This window comes from Diabrotica undecimpunctata, chromosome 5, assembly GCF_040954645.1.
Source record: "Diabrotica undecimpunctata isolate CICGRU chromosome 5, icDiaUnde3, whole genome shotgun sequence".
Classification (NCBI taxonomy): domain Eukaryota; kingdom Metazoa; phylum Arthropoda; class Insecta; order Coleoptera; family Chrysomelidae; genus Diabrotica; species Diabrotica undecimpunctata.
The window spans coordinates 145,466,711-145,481,660 of NC_092807.1; the positions used below are offsets into that span (position 1 = coordinate 145,466,711).

Consider the following 14,950-nt stretch of genomic DNA (forward strand, 5'->3'; position numbering starts at 1 on the left):
TGCTTAAAAAAAACTTTTAAATTGTATATACAAACTTTTCCTGTTGCGCTGCTGTACGAGATTCTAAAGACTCGGCAAGTATCGGATTTCTAAAATAGCACAGGCGGCTGTGATATTTCGTAACGAGTTTAGTCTATCTTCACCCGTTGGCAAGCTAGCATGTCGTAAATAACAGGTGCAAAAACGAGACACCACCAAGTTAAAAAAACGAGACACGTGCCAGTTAAAAAACAAGTCGGAGTTTTTATACCTTTAAGAATAATGCCTAAGGTTTACGTTCCCAAAAAGGGCCCCTACGACAAAAGGGACATGGAAACAGCCCTAAAGCTAATAAAGGATGGCACTTTATCTCTTAGAAGTGCAGCTACACAGTTTAACATTGATAAATCTGCTCTTTCGAGAAGACGTACTCGTGTACTTGGTAAACAGGGAAGAAAAACTTCTCTAACCAAAGAAATTGAAAAAGTCTTAAGTGATAAGATAAAAATTATGGCAAAATGGAGTTTGCTCTCACTAAACCGGAGATACAAGCAATAGTTCAAACCTATGTACAAGAAAACCACCTTACTACCCAGTTTAAGGAAGGAAAGTCTGGCAAAGAGTGGTTTAAAAATTTTTGCAAGCGTAATAGACTAAGTCAAAAAAAGCTTGAGCAACTGGAAAGATGTAGAAGGTCAGCTACAAGGGATCCATTCATCATCTTTGGCTTTTACGATCGTCTGAATACTTGCATATCTGATTTAAAATTGCAAGACAAGCCCGGTCATATCTGGAATTTAGACGAAACCAGTTTTTCTTCCGATCCAACCAGAATAAAAGGCGTTGCTGATATTGGTCAGAAAGTTCACCGGAACATAGAGGGGTCAGGAAAGGAAAATATCACCGTAATGGCCTGTATTTTAGGAAGTGGTACTTTGTTGTCTCCTCTAATAATTTTCCAAGGACAAAATTTATGGAGCAGTTGGAAAGGTAACCTTTTGTTAAAATATAGTTAGTAATAAAAATATGTTTTTTAGGTAAGGCCGATTTACCGAGTACATGCTACGCAGCTTCTGAAGAGGGATGGATGACTTGTCAGATTTTTCAAGAGTGGTTCCAAAAGTTTTGTGCACTTGTTTATGAACACCCACTTCTTATCATACTGGATGGACATGTTACCCATTTGGATAAATCGACGATAGAATTGGCTGTGCAAGAAAATATAACTTTATTGAAACTCCCTGCTCATACAACTGACTTGCTGCAACCGCTTGACAGATGTTGCTTTGGTCCATTGAAATTGAAATGGAATGAAGATTTGATTAACTGGCAAAGACTTAATCAGAGAAAACCATCTAGAAGCGAATTTAGTGATTTGATTTGTATCATTTGGAATGAAGGTTTATCTGCAGAAATTATTAAATCTTCTTTTGAAAAGGTTGATATTTCCATGCGATAAGAACGGATATCCAGTAGAACGCTTAGATCCTGCAAAGCTACTTAGATATAAATAAAATGGGGTGTTTAAAAATCCACTTGATATTTTCGAAGATTGCGATGAAGAAACTCCACTGCCGCAGACCGAACTATTTATTGAGTCTGTTTCGGATCAATCTAACAGTGCTTCTCCCAAGCCATCTTGCTCCTTTGAATTATTACTACTGGAGAAAATTCGAAGAACCCCAAACATAACAGCAAGAAGAAGAAAGATAGACTCTATGGCAAAAGTCCTAACAACAGAAGAGTAATTAAAGGAAATACAGGAGAACGAACAAAATAAGAAAAGTAAAGGTGAGAAATCTACAAAATCACGAAAGACACAAAAGGCAAATAAAACAGTAGTTGAAAGTGACAGTGAAAGCAGCATTGACGAACAGCAAGTTTACCAAGATGAAAGCGATGTAGAAGATTTGACTAGAAGATATTATTAAAGATGACTGTGATGACGAGCCTTCAGAAAATGGAGAAACAAACCTTGAAATTACGGAAGCATATGAACTTAGGGAAAATGATTTTATCCTAACTAAATTTAATACTAAGAAGACGATGTAAAAGTAAAATATCTGAGGCGCAAAGGATTCAAATTTATTTTTACAGCCATTGAGGAAAAGTACTTCATCCACAAAAGTGACATAGAAACGAAACTGCCCCTGCCAGAAATAGAACCTAACTGTCTCATATTTAGACACCTAAGAAATTAACCTCCCACTGTCTCATATTTAGCCTAATAGTGGTTAAAAACGAGACACCGTTTTTAAAAAATTACGCTCTTTATTATAAACATTATAAATTTTTTTTACCGTTAGGTATACTACATGGCTTTCTCTATACAGGGCAATATGGCAAAGCCTTAAAATTGGGTTTTTTGGTTACAAAAAGTTAAAAGATTTAAAAATCGTCTCGTTTTTGCACCACTTGACCCTATGTGGTTTTTTCCAGTGTTAGTTTGCAAATCATAGCTGGTTAAATCAACATGTCATTACTATATATGTATGTACTATGTGAATTAAATTTCTAAAGAAGACTTCCTCTGTAATAATTTTCAATAGCTTTCATCCAATAATGGCGTAGCTTCTGCCTTATGTCATGTCCTCAGTTGATCAGCGGGTGTTTGTTTGGTTCAACCTTACTTAGTCCTATAAATATATATCATCCTATATATCTGTAGATCTTATTGGGAAGCGCAGCTTCAAAATACTAAAGAACCACTATTCTACGAAATACTAAAAAACCACTGCTTATTTCGCAGCTCTTCGTCACCGCATGCTAAAATCGGCACGGAGTAATTCATCGTAACTTAATAGAAATGGTACAAGATTACAGAAAGAAGTGAGGCTAAATATATTTGAGAAAAATTTAAAAAGTTTGAAACTATCCCGCATTAAATATTCTTCACAATTTCAAGAAAGAACTTCTTCTAAAGGAAATCTTTAGACGACAAGAATGCACTTTAAATGGTCATTTAAGTAATCATGTAATCCATCGGTCAATCAAATAATATATCGTAACTTTAAATGACAATGTCAAATCTAACAAGTACTTATTTACATAATGATCTAAAGTAGTGAAAAATAAGATCGTGTAACTTATAACTTTGGTAAGATATTATCTTACCAATTTTAATCTGTTTTGACATATTTTAGGGTTTAAAACATCTTGCTTTCTTTCGCGGTGTAAAGTAAAATTGCCAGGACAAAAGATGTTTGACAGTAAACCACCATGCTGTTACACACCGCAACATATGTTTATTGGTGCAACTTTGATAGTCAATGACTTTGAATTTATTTTGATTGATGCGGATGAATATTGTTTGCGGTTTATGGAATTAAACGCTAGTCAAGTAAGTGATTGATAACGCCATTAATAATTATAATATGTACACCAGAGATTGGAAAGAGTTGACCAAATATTTACAAATTGTAGTATTTATTTGAGAGATGATCAATAAATGGTTACAGAAAATAGTTTATATATTTTTTTAGTGCTTGTATATTTCCTACAAGCAATTTTTTTCTTTTCACTTTTTGAATTTCTTTTCTTTACCATTTCATTTTTTTCGCCCAGCAAAGAACAAATCGAGGAAATCATAAAAAATCTGAAAAACAACAAATCCCCTGGAAGCGATAACATAACAGCAGAGATGATGAAATATGGTGGAAAACTGCTAAATAATTGGATATACAAGATCATAAAGGAGATATGGATAAAAGAAGGAATACCAGAAGATTGGAAGGAAGCCATTATTTGCCCATTCCACAAAAAAGGAGACAAAACAGAATGCAGTAATTACAGAGGAGTAGCGTTACTAAATACCGTATATAAAATCCTATCAAAATCCATAAAAGATAAGCTAGAAAAAGAAGTTGAAAATATAATAGGCGAATATCAGTGCGGATTTAGACGAGGGAGAAGCACAACGGACCAAGTATTCATAATCAGAGAATTACAAGCAGAAAGCTATGAACACAACTTACCAACGATAGCGCTATTCATCGACTTCCAGCAAGCATACGATAGAATAAAAAGGAAGGAATTAAAAGAGACCCTTGAGGAACTGGGAGTTAGCAGAAAGTTGCGTAACATGATACATCTTACTTTAGAGAATACAGAAAACAGAGTCAAAGTAAACAATCATGTATCGGACAAATTTATAGTAAACGAAGGATTAAGGCAGGGCGATCCTTTGTCATCATTACTCTTCAATTTATGCCTAGAAAAAATATTGCGAGAAGCGAAAATCAATAGAGGACTCCTATATCATAAAAGACACCAAGTTTTGGCATTTGCAGATGATATAGTGTTGCTGGCAAGAGGAAAAAAAGAGCTACAGGAGATAGTACAGAGAATAGTAAAAGCAGCAAAGAAAATGGGACTTTACATAAATGAAACTAAAACAAAATGTATGCAGTGGACAGATGATCAGTTCAGGGATGGACAAAAGTTTAAAGTAGAAGTAGAAGAAAGATTATCATACGAATTCGAAATGGTAGAAAGATTTACATACCTAGGTACAATAATATCACGCAAACCTAACATTAAAGAAGAAATACAATTTAGAATAATGGCAGGCAATAGAAGTGTACATGCTCTTAGTGGAATGTTGAAAAGCAAGTTTTTATCAAGAAAGGCAAAAATACAGTTATACAAAACAACTATACAACCAATAGTAACGTACTGCAGTGAGACATGGACAATGACAAAAAATGAACAAAATTTACTGGAGATATGGGAAAGGAAAATCCTGAGGAAGATATATGGAGGAATAATAAGGGACGGTTTATGGATAAGAAGATCAAATGATGAGTTAAAGAAATTATATAATCAACCTAACATAATAGGAGTCATAAAGGCACATAAAGGAGACTAAGATGGCGAGGTCACCTAGAAAGGATGCCGAACACGAGGACTCCAAAAAGGGTACTGAACTACACTATAACTTTAAAAAAGAGAAAAGGAAGGCCAAAAAATAGATGGAAACAGGAGGTAGAAAAAGATATGGAAGAAATTGGACTAGAAGACCAGAAAAGAAAAATGAATAACAAGAAGGAATGGAGAAAAATTACATATCGAGCCAGAGAAGATCTCAGTACATGAAGGAAAGCGAAAATGAAGAAAGAACAAATTTTTTAAGCCATGGGCCTCTAAGGCCTTTAGTGCTATTGTATATATATATATATATATATATATATATATATATATATATATATATATATATATATATATATATATATATATTTCCTACAAGCAATTTTTTTCTTTTCACTTTTTGAATTTCTTTGCTTTACCATTTAATTTTTTTCGCTCTAGTGCTGAGTTATAGTTTACAAATTTCCATTTTTCTGCTAAGTAGGAACATTGCCTAAGTATTTGATCGTTAAAGGTCTTTCACCAGCAGCAATTCCAGAATTTCATTGTTCCCTTAATTATATCAGGTGGTTGGTGGAATTACTAAATTTTGAAGAATTTGCTGTAGATAAGATATCACACATGAAGTGGAACTGGGACAGACACCTGGCGAGAATAAATAACGCTGAGAGATCTATGTTCAGCAGTTGATGCTAAAAGCTGCGTAATAAGAATCTTTAATTAAAAAAAAGCGGTAAAAAAATCGTGAATAATTCGTCATACTGGTGCGAAGATTCAACAAACATACCAAAAAGGTTGCAATCTTCTTTCTAGACTATAATAATCTGATTCACATTAAAGCATTTTATAAACAAATAATGCCTTCGGAGCTGGGATTACCTTCCAAGAGTAAACTGAACTTTTCGTAACTCATCTTCCTTGCTCTCTTTTCCTTCTTTTAAATGGTCATCCAATAGAGTTGGTATTTATGGACATCCTTGCAAAATATGCTGATTGAAAATATTTGTTTCTTCATTCTTTTCTAAAAATTTTTAATTCGTATAGATATCGTTGACACATACACGAACGTATTTAATTTATGACTATCTAAAAAAACCAAATTATTTTGTTTTAGTATCCCAAAGCTAATATCGGCCTCATTATGGATAAAGTAAGAGAAAAATTGAGACCAATATACAAAGACTTTGTAGCCGCCAATGTCAATGCAGAACAGGAGACGAAAGTAATTTCTTATGATAAATTAAGGTAAATATATTATCACCCAACCTAAGTAAAACCACCTTTTTTTTAATTTTATTCTAATATTTTATACAATTTTATGACAATAAACGTAACCTAAAAATTACCAACGAAAATAAACTGAAGTAACAGTGTAAATAATACATAAAACTTAAATTAAATTTTCGTAAAGTTTGTTTAGCAGTATATGGTTGACTTCAATTAGTACCGAATATAAACAACCTGGGTTAACCGATACTAGTATAAAAGGCCCGGTTTCAGATAACAATGGTTTACCTGAGGTACAAGGTCTTAACAGTGGGCCAAGTTAGATAAATTTATTAATATTTACGACCGTACTAATTGAAGTCAACTATTTTCTACTTAACAAACTTTACGTACTTCCATCTTTATAGGCAACCAAATATACACTAAAGTAAATTTAGTTGTAGGAACTTTTATAAATAATTATGGATTTAAAAATAGTGTTATTTATAAATTTAAGAAGTAATTTATATATAAGTTTATATTCTGATCTGAAAAGCCTAAATTTCCATAAAATTCTCGATAGAATTTTAGTTAGAATAGTAGTTTTCTAGATAGAATAGTAAAGAATTATCTAGAACTCAATAAGATGTCATTAGAAAGAATTTAACCTTTGTTCGCAGTAGAATCTTCGCGAATATTGTAATGTCTATGAAACAGAAGGATTCGAATATATTTTCTTTCAAGAATATTCGTGAACATTAAAATTATATAAATACGATGTGATTTGGATTCAAAATGGTCAGTATGTTCAGTATGAGAGTCAGTATGATGGTCAGTATGCGGTCAGTCAGTCAAGATAGTCAGTTATCAGTGATTCAGTAGTTGGAAAGTATATCAGATGAAGATTAGGAAATAAAACTAAGAGAGTATTAATTGAAGATTTAAAATTATATTATGTATATGGTGATTGGAGATTGGAAGAGAAAAAGAGATTATTAGAAAGAAGAATAAACAAAAAAAGCAATTAAAAAAGGAAGAATATTTTACCGATTTATAAATGCTATTAAGAAGAAAAATATTTTAAAATGGTGGAAGCTGATAATTAAAACATTGTGGTGTATTTGGCAATGCAAGTTTACAAAAAGAAGGATAACCGAGGCTGACAACGAAGACATTGTGTGGTGATTAAAATCTTTATTTTGGAAAACAGTTTCATTTAGGCATTCAGTGACAGAAAGGTACCAAATTTTTTTAATATAATTTAATTACTGTCATAAGAATTTCAATTTAAAGATATATATTAATAATATATAAAATAACAAACGGCAGAATGATCAGATTTTGAAGAACAAAATCAAAATAGTATGTATACTCGGTTCACTAATCCCAGTTTAACTCTTATAAATTTAGCAATTATTTTTTTTTGTGGAGTTAGTTACATTTTGTGTTACATTTTGTGAAGTTAGTTACATTTTGTGTTACATTTTGTGAAGTTAGTTACAAGTGTCTGTAAACTAACAATTATTCACTATATGTAATGTTTCGGTGGGAATACTCCGAAATTTTCTCAAGTATCTCTTGAAATATTTTACACGATTGTATTAGTACACATTTCGAAGAGAAGAAGTTGTAGAAAACGTGAATTGAAGTTATATCATGCATTTTAAACAAATTAACTAAATATTATATATTAACAATATATGTAGAATATACTTAGAAAATACCTATAGTAACAATGATAGTAATTTTAAAACACAATGTGGCTCACAGGTCAGCGTTAACGATCAATAACCTTTTTTCAAAAATTAAGGACAAAATAAAAAAAAAGATAGGATTAGTAACATTGTCTATAATATTCCCTGTTCTTCATGTAATAAATAATAAATTGGCAAACATCTCACCTACTTAAGTCTAGGATTACTATCCAAAAAGTAATTTACGTCTTCATCCAGACCGTTGTGGATTAGGTAGACACGTCCATTCCACAGGTCACTCCATGGACTATAATAGTACCACTATTCTTAATCATGAAAAAGGAAATTTCTTGAAATATCTTATATTTTCCTTAATGATTTTTCTATCAATGTTAAAGACGATATTAAGAATCTGAGTGATATACATCATCTGTTACTCAGATCAGATACACGCCATAAGTATACCGATTTTACATGGCTCTAACTTGACTAAGAACGCATAATCAGAATCAATAATAATAATTATAATATAAAGTATACTAATAGGATCCAACGACGACACTGTGATCTTAGCCGAAAATATTAAAGATCTTCAGAGACTGGTGACCAGAATAGAAAAGAGTACGGTGTAACAATGAACGTCAAGAAGACGAAATATAGAGAATCTTCTAATAAACAGAACCAACGTCGAACAAGTGGACAAATATACATATCTGGAAACAATGATTAACTCCACAAATTATTACATTCCAGGAGATCAAAATCAGAATAGAAAAGGCTAGAGCAAATTTCAACAAAATGAGAAGAGTGCTATGTACAAGGGATTTCAAATTGGAACTAAGAGTTAGGTTGGCGATGTGCTATGTTTTTTTCGACTTTGTTTTATGGAATGGAATCATGGACTTTAAATGCGACATTAATGAAAAACTGGAATCATTCGAGCTGTGGGTGTATAGAAGAATTCTGAAAATATCGTGGACAGAACACGTCACAAACAAAGAGGTTCTGAGAAGGATTAATAAAGAAATAGGAATTTTAAATACAATTAAAACAAGAAAATTAGAATATCTCGGACATATTACACGTGGAGAGAAATAAACCTTGCTTCAACTGATTATGCAGGAAAAGATCCAAGGAAGGAGAAGCATAGGTAGGCATAGAATGTCATGACTGCGCAACCTGAGAGAGTAGTACGGATGTACATCAAATGAACTTTTCAGAGCAGCTGTCTCAAAAGTTCGATAGTTATGACGATTGCCGACCTTCGTCGCGGAGATGGCACTTGAAGAAGAAGAATAGGATCCAACATTCCTCGGCTTTCAGTACTTCTTTTTCCTTCTAGGCAGTTGGTTATGTTTGTGCAGTTTCTTTCCCATGTTTCATTTTCTTTTTGGATTTCTGGTGGGACGTAACCTGTTTGACCTTCGAATATGCTTAATCCGGGGAATAGTATGTAACTAGGAGCTGTGATTTTCTAATGTGTGTGTGCGTGCATTTATGGTGACTCTTAAGCAGCTTTGGACTACTAGGTAATATACAGGTCTTTAGCCCTGCCTTGACTTGTGACGTACCGTCCACTTACTTATTTTCGTGCTCCGAATTTTGCGTTCTGAAGTTTATTTTTGATGTGCACTGGTGTGTCAATTCCTTCAACAATAAGCCTGTTATCAGCATTGGAAATTTTTTATTTTTGGCCACTTCCAGGCCTTTGTCTGTTATATATTGTCTATGTCTATTATATGATCACGGATTAATGATCCGTAACTTTCAAGTTAATCTAACTATCAAAATGAATATAAAATTACGTACGATGAATAAAAACACCCATGGGAATCACATTCCTTCTATCTTCTCAAAATATTATCAAAATTGGGATATAAATAAAATAGTTATTTAAAATCAAAATTTGTTAATTTTAAACCGTCCACTTTTTTAAGCACCCGAGTGTATCAAATCTGGTGATAATTATATTATGTTTTTATTAACCATATGTTTTAGATCACAATTATGTCAAATTATGGGACCAGACTTTACTGAACATGATATGGTTACGATATCAAGAGCGTTTTCGGCCGTATGCTATAAGGAACGGTATGATCGAGACAAAATACGGTGAGTATATATTTATATATTTACTTGTGGCAATACACGGATTCTCCCAATTGTATCATTCTATAACTTATTACAAATAATGAACATTTAGTGTAAACATTTTACCTCATCTTTTTCTATTTTTTCAGCAAATACTTCAGCGCTTTAATTATTAAGAGTTCTAAAAAATTTCTATTTTTACAGGGCAATGACACTAACAGAATTAAAGAGATTTTTATGGGACGATCTAGATCGTCTTAAAGAATATTTAATTCAAGCTGATACCAATAGAACCGGTAAATTATCTCAGAAGGGATGTAGGACGGTTTTAAAATCTTGTCGACTACCTCTAGATAATGTCTTAATTGATAAGATATTGTCAGTGTAAGTATTAACTTTGATTAAACATTTGCATATGAGAGTCCATTTTACATTAGGATAAATAAATGGTCTTTACTCACAATATGTTGGTTTACTATTTGCATCACATCTTCAGGCCGACAATACATAACTTAACAACTAGATAGATACAGATAGATAGATCCAGTGAGGTGGCTTCTGGTCTATACCACTGTGATTGTTTCAAATCTATTGTGGTCCCCTAATCCTAGATTACATTTTCTAGCCTGACCATTTTTAAAAGGTCTAATAACTTCGAAACTGAACCTTCCATGTAGCTTTGCCTGTGGCTTTTCTTTGGCTAAAGCAAAGAACTGCACATTTGCTAGGCTGTCACACTGGCACAAAATGTGCTCTGCTGTTTCTTCCTTCTTCTAGGTGACACAATCTGCATATCTGCCAATCCTATCAGCTCCAACTGCCTATTCAGCTTACAGTGCCCTGTTAGCAGACCTGCTATGGGTTTGACTGTTTTCCTGTCTTTGCTAATTGATTTCGTCTTTAATCTTTCGAGAGATCGAAAGAGAAGTGAAGACATCAGAAGAAAATGTAACGTACAGTGTATAAATGAATGAACACAAAATAGAAAAAAATAATGGAAAAACCACATAAACAGAATGGAAGAGACCCGTGTCGTCAAAATAGCAAGAGATAAGTCACTTATCGGCAGAAGAAGTACCGGACGACCACGAAAGATGAAGTTACAACCTTCGATAGAGGTATTACTCCGCCAAAGAGCAAGCAGAATTGCTTATAAAGAGGAAGAAGAAGAAAATTCTAATTTAATAGTTAATGTTTAATATTTTTATTAATTTTGTAAAGAGCTCTTAGGAACAAAACTTAAACCTTTTAAGGATAATTGTTTTACATATTTTTTATATTTTTTTCTCTTGTATAAAACTACTTTTCATTTATCAGTATTTAATTTGTATTCATTTTGTAACATATTGATATTGCTAATTTTGTTTAACAATATATGTTTGGTTTTTAATTATATGAATCATTTATAACTTAACATATATTGCATGGCGCCCATTATTATTCCTAAAATCCATTGGGAATAACTCATCCTAGGCCAGACTAGTGTGAGGCCTTCTTATGCGTTCTTATCTACCCCCAGAGAAGACTCTATCAGTTATTAAGTCATCTGTCAGATTTTTGTTTTGTGTGCTTGTAGCCACAATATTTTATCATAAATCAAGGCTTTAGCATATAGTTCATCACACCATTTCGAATTCTTTCTTTCCATTCTCTTTTTCGTTATATAGTACTATGTGAGTTTTTGTGTCTTTTAATCAATTTCCTATCCAATTCCTAGCCAATCGATTTCTTGTATAGCAGCTAATTAACTGCTATATTTTTTGAGTTCATGAACAGTGACGCTTGAACTTCTGGTTTATTTATTGTTAAAACGTTCATTCGGCACAAGAAACACAAGAGGAGAAAAACTCATGGAATTCCTGGAACAAGAAAACATGTATGTTATGAATACCTTCTACAAAAAGAAATCTAACAGAAAGTGGACATGGGTCGCACGTAACGGAACTACCAAAAATGAAATAGACTATTTTCTTTCAAACAACAAAGGAATATTTGAAGACGTCACAACAATAAACAACGTAACAACGGGTAGTGACCATCGTATAGTTAGTATAGTTAAAAAACAACGAGGATAGATGCCTTTAAACTAAGAACAAATGAAGAGCAATTCCGAGAGGTATTAGCGGATAAGTTCGAATCTGATCCTTCACATAATCAAGATCAAATTGACGAGATTAATAAAAACATAAATAAAAACCTTCTCTCAGCAGGACTACAGGTCGCAAAGAAAACAAGGACTAAAGAAGACAAAATAAGCAATGAAACTAAACAGCTAATGACGGAAAGAAAACAACTACTAGCGCAAAACAAACGCTATACTCGAGAATACAGAGAACTTAATAAAATAATTAAAAAAGAACTAAAACGCGACATACAAAAATGGAACGAGAACTTAATAGAGCGAGTCATTGAAAACAACAAAGGCTTAAAATGTCTAAGACCCGCACTGGGAGTTCAAAAAATCATCAAAATTAAAGACGCCAACAATAAGGAAGAGAAGGACAAATATAAAATAACAAATATTGTCGAAGACTTTTACACATTCTTGCACAGCTCAAGGCCAGCCTAATGAAACAACAAAGGAGAACGTCAGAAGAAAAATAAAAAACGTGGGATCAGAAGTACTACCAAATATAAAGGTATTCGAAATAGAAAGAGCTTTAAAAGAGCTAAAAAATAATAAAGCTCCAGGACACGACGGTATAATTGCCGAGCTCTTGAAAACAAGCAAGACATTAACAATCCCTGTACTATCACAGCTATTTAATAGATGTCTCCATAATAGCAAGATCCCTAAAGACTGGAACGAGAGTCTAGTAATACTCTTACACAAAAAAGGGGACAAATGTGATCTACAGAATTATAGACCTATATCGTTGCTCAGTCAAGTGGACAAACTATTTATGAGAATTATTAACAACTGGTTAACCTACAAAATGGACAATTACCAACCGGTTGAACAGGCAGACTTCTGCAAAGGATATAGTACATCAGACCATCTGCTGACAATGGGATCATTGATAGAGAAGGCAAATGAGTACCAACTACCCGTATTTCTTGCCTTCGTCGACTATGAAATGGCGTCTGATAGTATCGAGATGTGGGCCATAGAACAAGCTATTAATAATTGTAGAATAGATTCGAGATATAGGCAACTAATACATAATATATATGAAAATGCAACTATGATAATACAACTAGACGAAAATACAAATCCCATCTCCATTAAGAGAGGAGTGAGACAAGGAGACGTAATATCGCCAAAGCTTTTCAACCTAGCCCTAGAAGAGGTCTTCAAAACTACAAATTGGTCAACCTATGGCATTAACGTTAATGGCAACAAGTTAAACCACCTCAGATTCGCTGACGACATGGTGATTATAGCGAACACATTCGAGGAACTGCAAATTATGATGGGGGAACTAGCAGCCAGCTTCCAATACGTCGGCCTAAAAATAAATATGAAAAAAAAAATAATGACAAACACAGATGACCTAAGACGTATAACTATAAATGGCAGTGAGATAGAACAAATCCAGGAATATATCTACCTATTCTAAATCCTGAAACTTGACAAAGAGAACCAAAGTGCGGAAATTACTAGAAGAGCAAGACTAGCATGGGCAGGATTTGGAAAACTTAGTTGGATACTTAAGAACCGCAAAATACCCCAATACTTGAGAAGCAATGACAAATGCAACCAATGCAACCTTCCTATCATGACATATGGATGTCAAACCTGGACCATAACCAAGGCAAACATGAATAAACTAGCCACAACAGAAAGAACAATGGAAAGAGCAATGTTAGGTATACGACTGTCAGATAAAAAGAGGAACGACTGAGTAAGATCCAAAACAAAAATCGAGGACATAACAACAAAAATTGCCAAACTTAAATGGAGCTTCGCGGGCCACACTTCTAGACAAAAAGACCAACGTTGGAATACTACAATACAACATTAAAGACCTTACGAAAGCAAACGACCAAGAGAAAGACCACAGATGAGATGGGTTGATGACATTAAAAGAATAGCCGGAACAAATTGGAAATATGTTGCTCAAAATAGAGACCGATGGAAGGAGTTGGGAGAGGCCTATGACCAAACATGAACGACAGAAGGCTAAGAAGAAGAAGAAGAAGAAAACGTTCATGAACCAAATGCTTAATTGATATTGCTTTGCTTGAGTCGTCGACGATAAGACTACTCTATTCGAGGCCTGTTTATAGGTCTCGTAGTCACAAGTTTCTTTACGGAAATAAGTGGCTGGTCCATTATCCAATCCTCCTCCTTTACCCGGGATTTGGACCGACAGTAACACCACTGGCATTAATGCACCCACAAGTGCCATAGACTGAGTTAGCAAAATCATAGGTTAAAATAGTAAATCATAGTGCCAAATTTAAATATAAGCTAATTTTTAGAATGAAAAAAGACGAAAATTGTGAAATTATATACGAGGATTTACTACAATTTTTTGACAGAAACGTTAATCCAATGTCTGACGTTCCCCCAAGTAATATTAAGGTAAGGATAATATAAAATTCCAATATAATATCCAATACGTACGATGATATTGATGTCTTCAACATTAGTCTTCTTCTTCTTTTTCTTCAGCCTGTTTGCATATACTACTGAACAAACGCCTCCCCATGAGTTCTCCACCCTTCTCTGTTTTGTGCTATTTGGTACCAGTTTCTTCACACTTTTGCTTTGATGTTGTCTAGCCACCGTTTTTGTGATCTTTCCCTACTACGACTAAGCTCGCGTAGTCTCCAATGTACAATATTTCTCGTCCATCTTTCGTTGTTTTGTCATGCCACATATTCTACCCAGTTCCATTTCATTTGTACAATACTTTCCATCACATCTTCCACCTTCGTCCTGCTTCGCACATCCTCATTTCGTATACATATGTTTTCTCAGAGAAACTCCTAACATAGCTGGTTCAATGGTCATTATTTATTAAGATATTTTGCAGATTCTTGTTTAAGCATCCTTAACCACTCTTTTAGCATCCAGAGTAGTTCATCTGTATTATTGCTTATACGTAGGTACTATGCTATGAGCAAATCTTATATGACTTAAAAATCTACCATCGATTTTAATTCCT

General features: G+C 33.6%; 1 protein-coding gene across 2 annotated transcripts in view; it reads left to right on the forward strand.

Moving 5' to 3' along the window:
- LOC140441940 (EF-hand domain-containing family member C2-like) overlaps positions 1–14,950 on the forward strand; it is a 79,999-nt gene that overhangs the window by 62,825 nt on the left and 2,224 nt on the right. For both annotated transcript variants that reach the window (XM_072532950.1, XM_072532949.1), the window contains exons 8-12: positions 3,123–3,319; positions 5,960–6,090; positions 9,744–9,857; positions 10,041–10,220; positions 14,262–14,364. In XM_072532950.1, the coding sequence (XP_072389051.1) occupies positions 3,123–3,319; positions 5,960–6,090; positions 9,744–9,857; positions 10,041–10,220; positions 14,262–14,364 (725 nt within the window). The remainder of the gene's footprint in view (positions 1–3,122; positions 3,320–5,959; positions 6,091–9,743; positions 9,858–10,040; positions 10,221–14,261; positions 14,365–14,950) is intronic.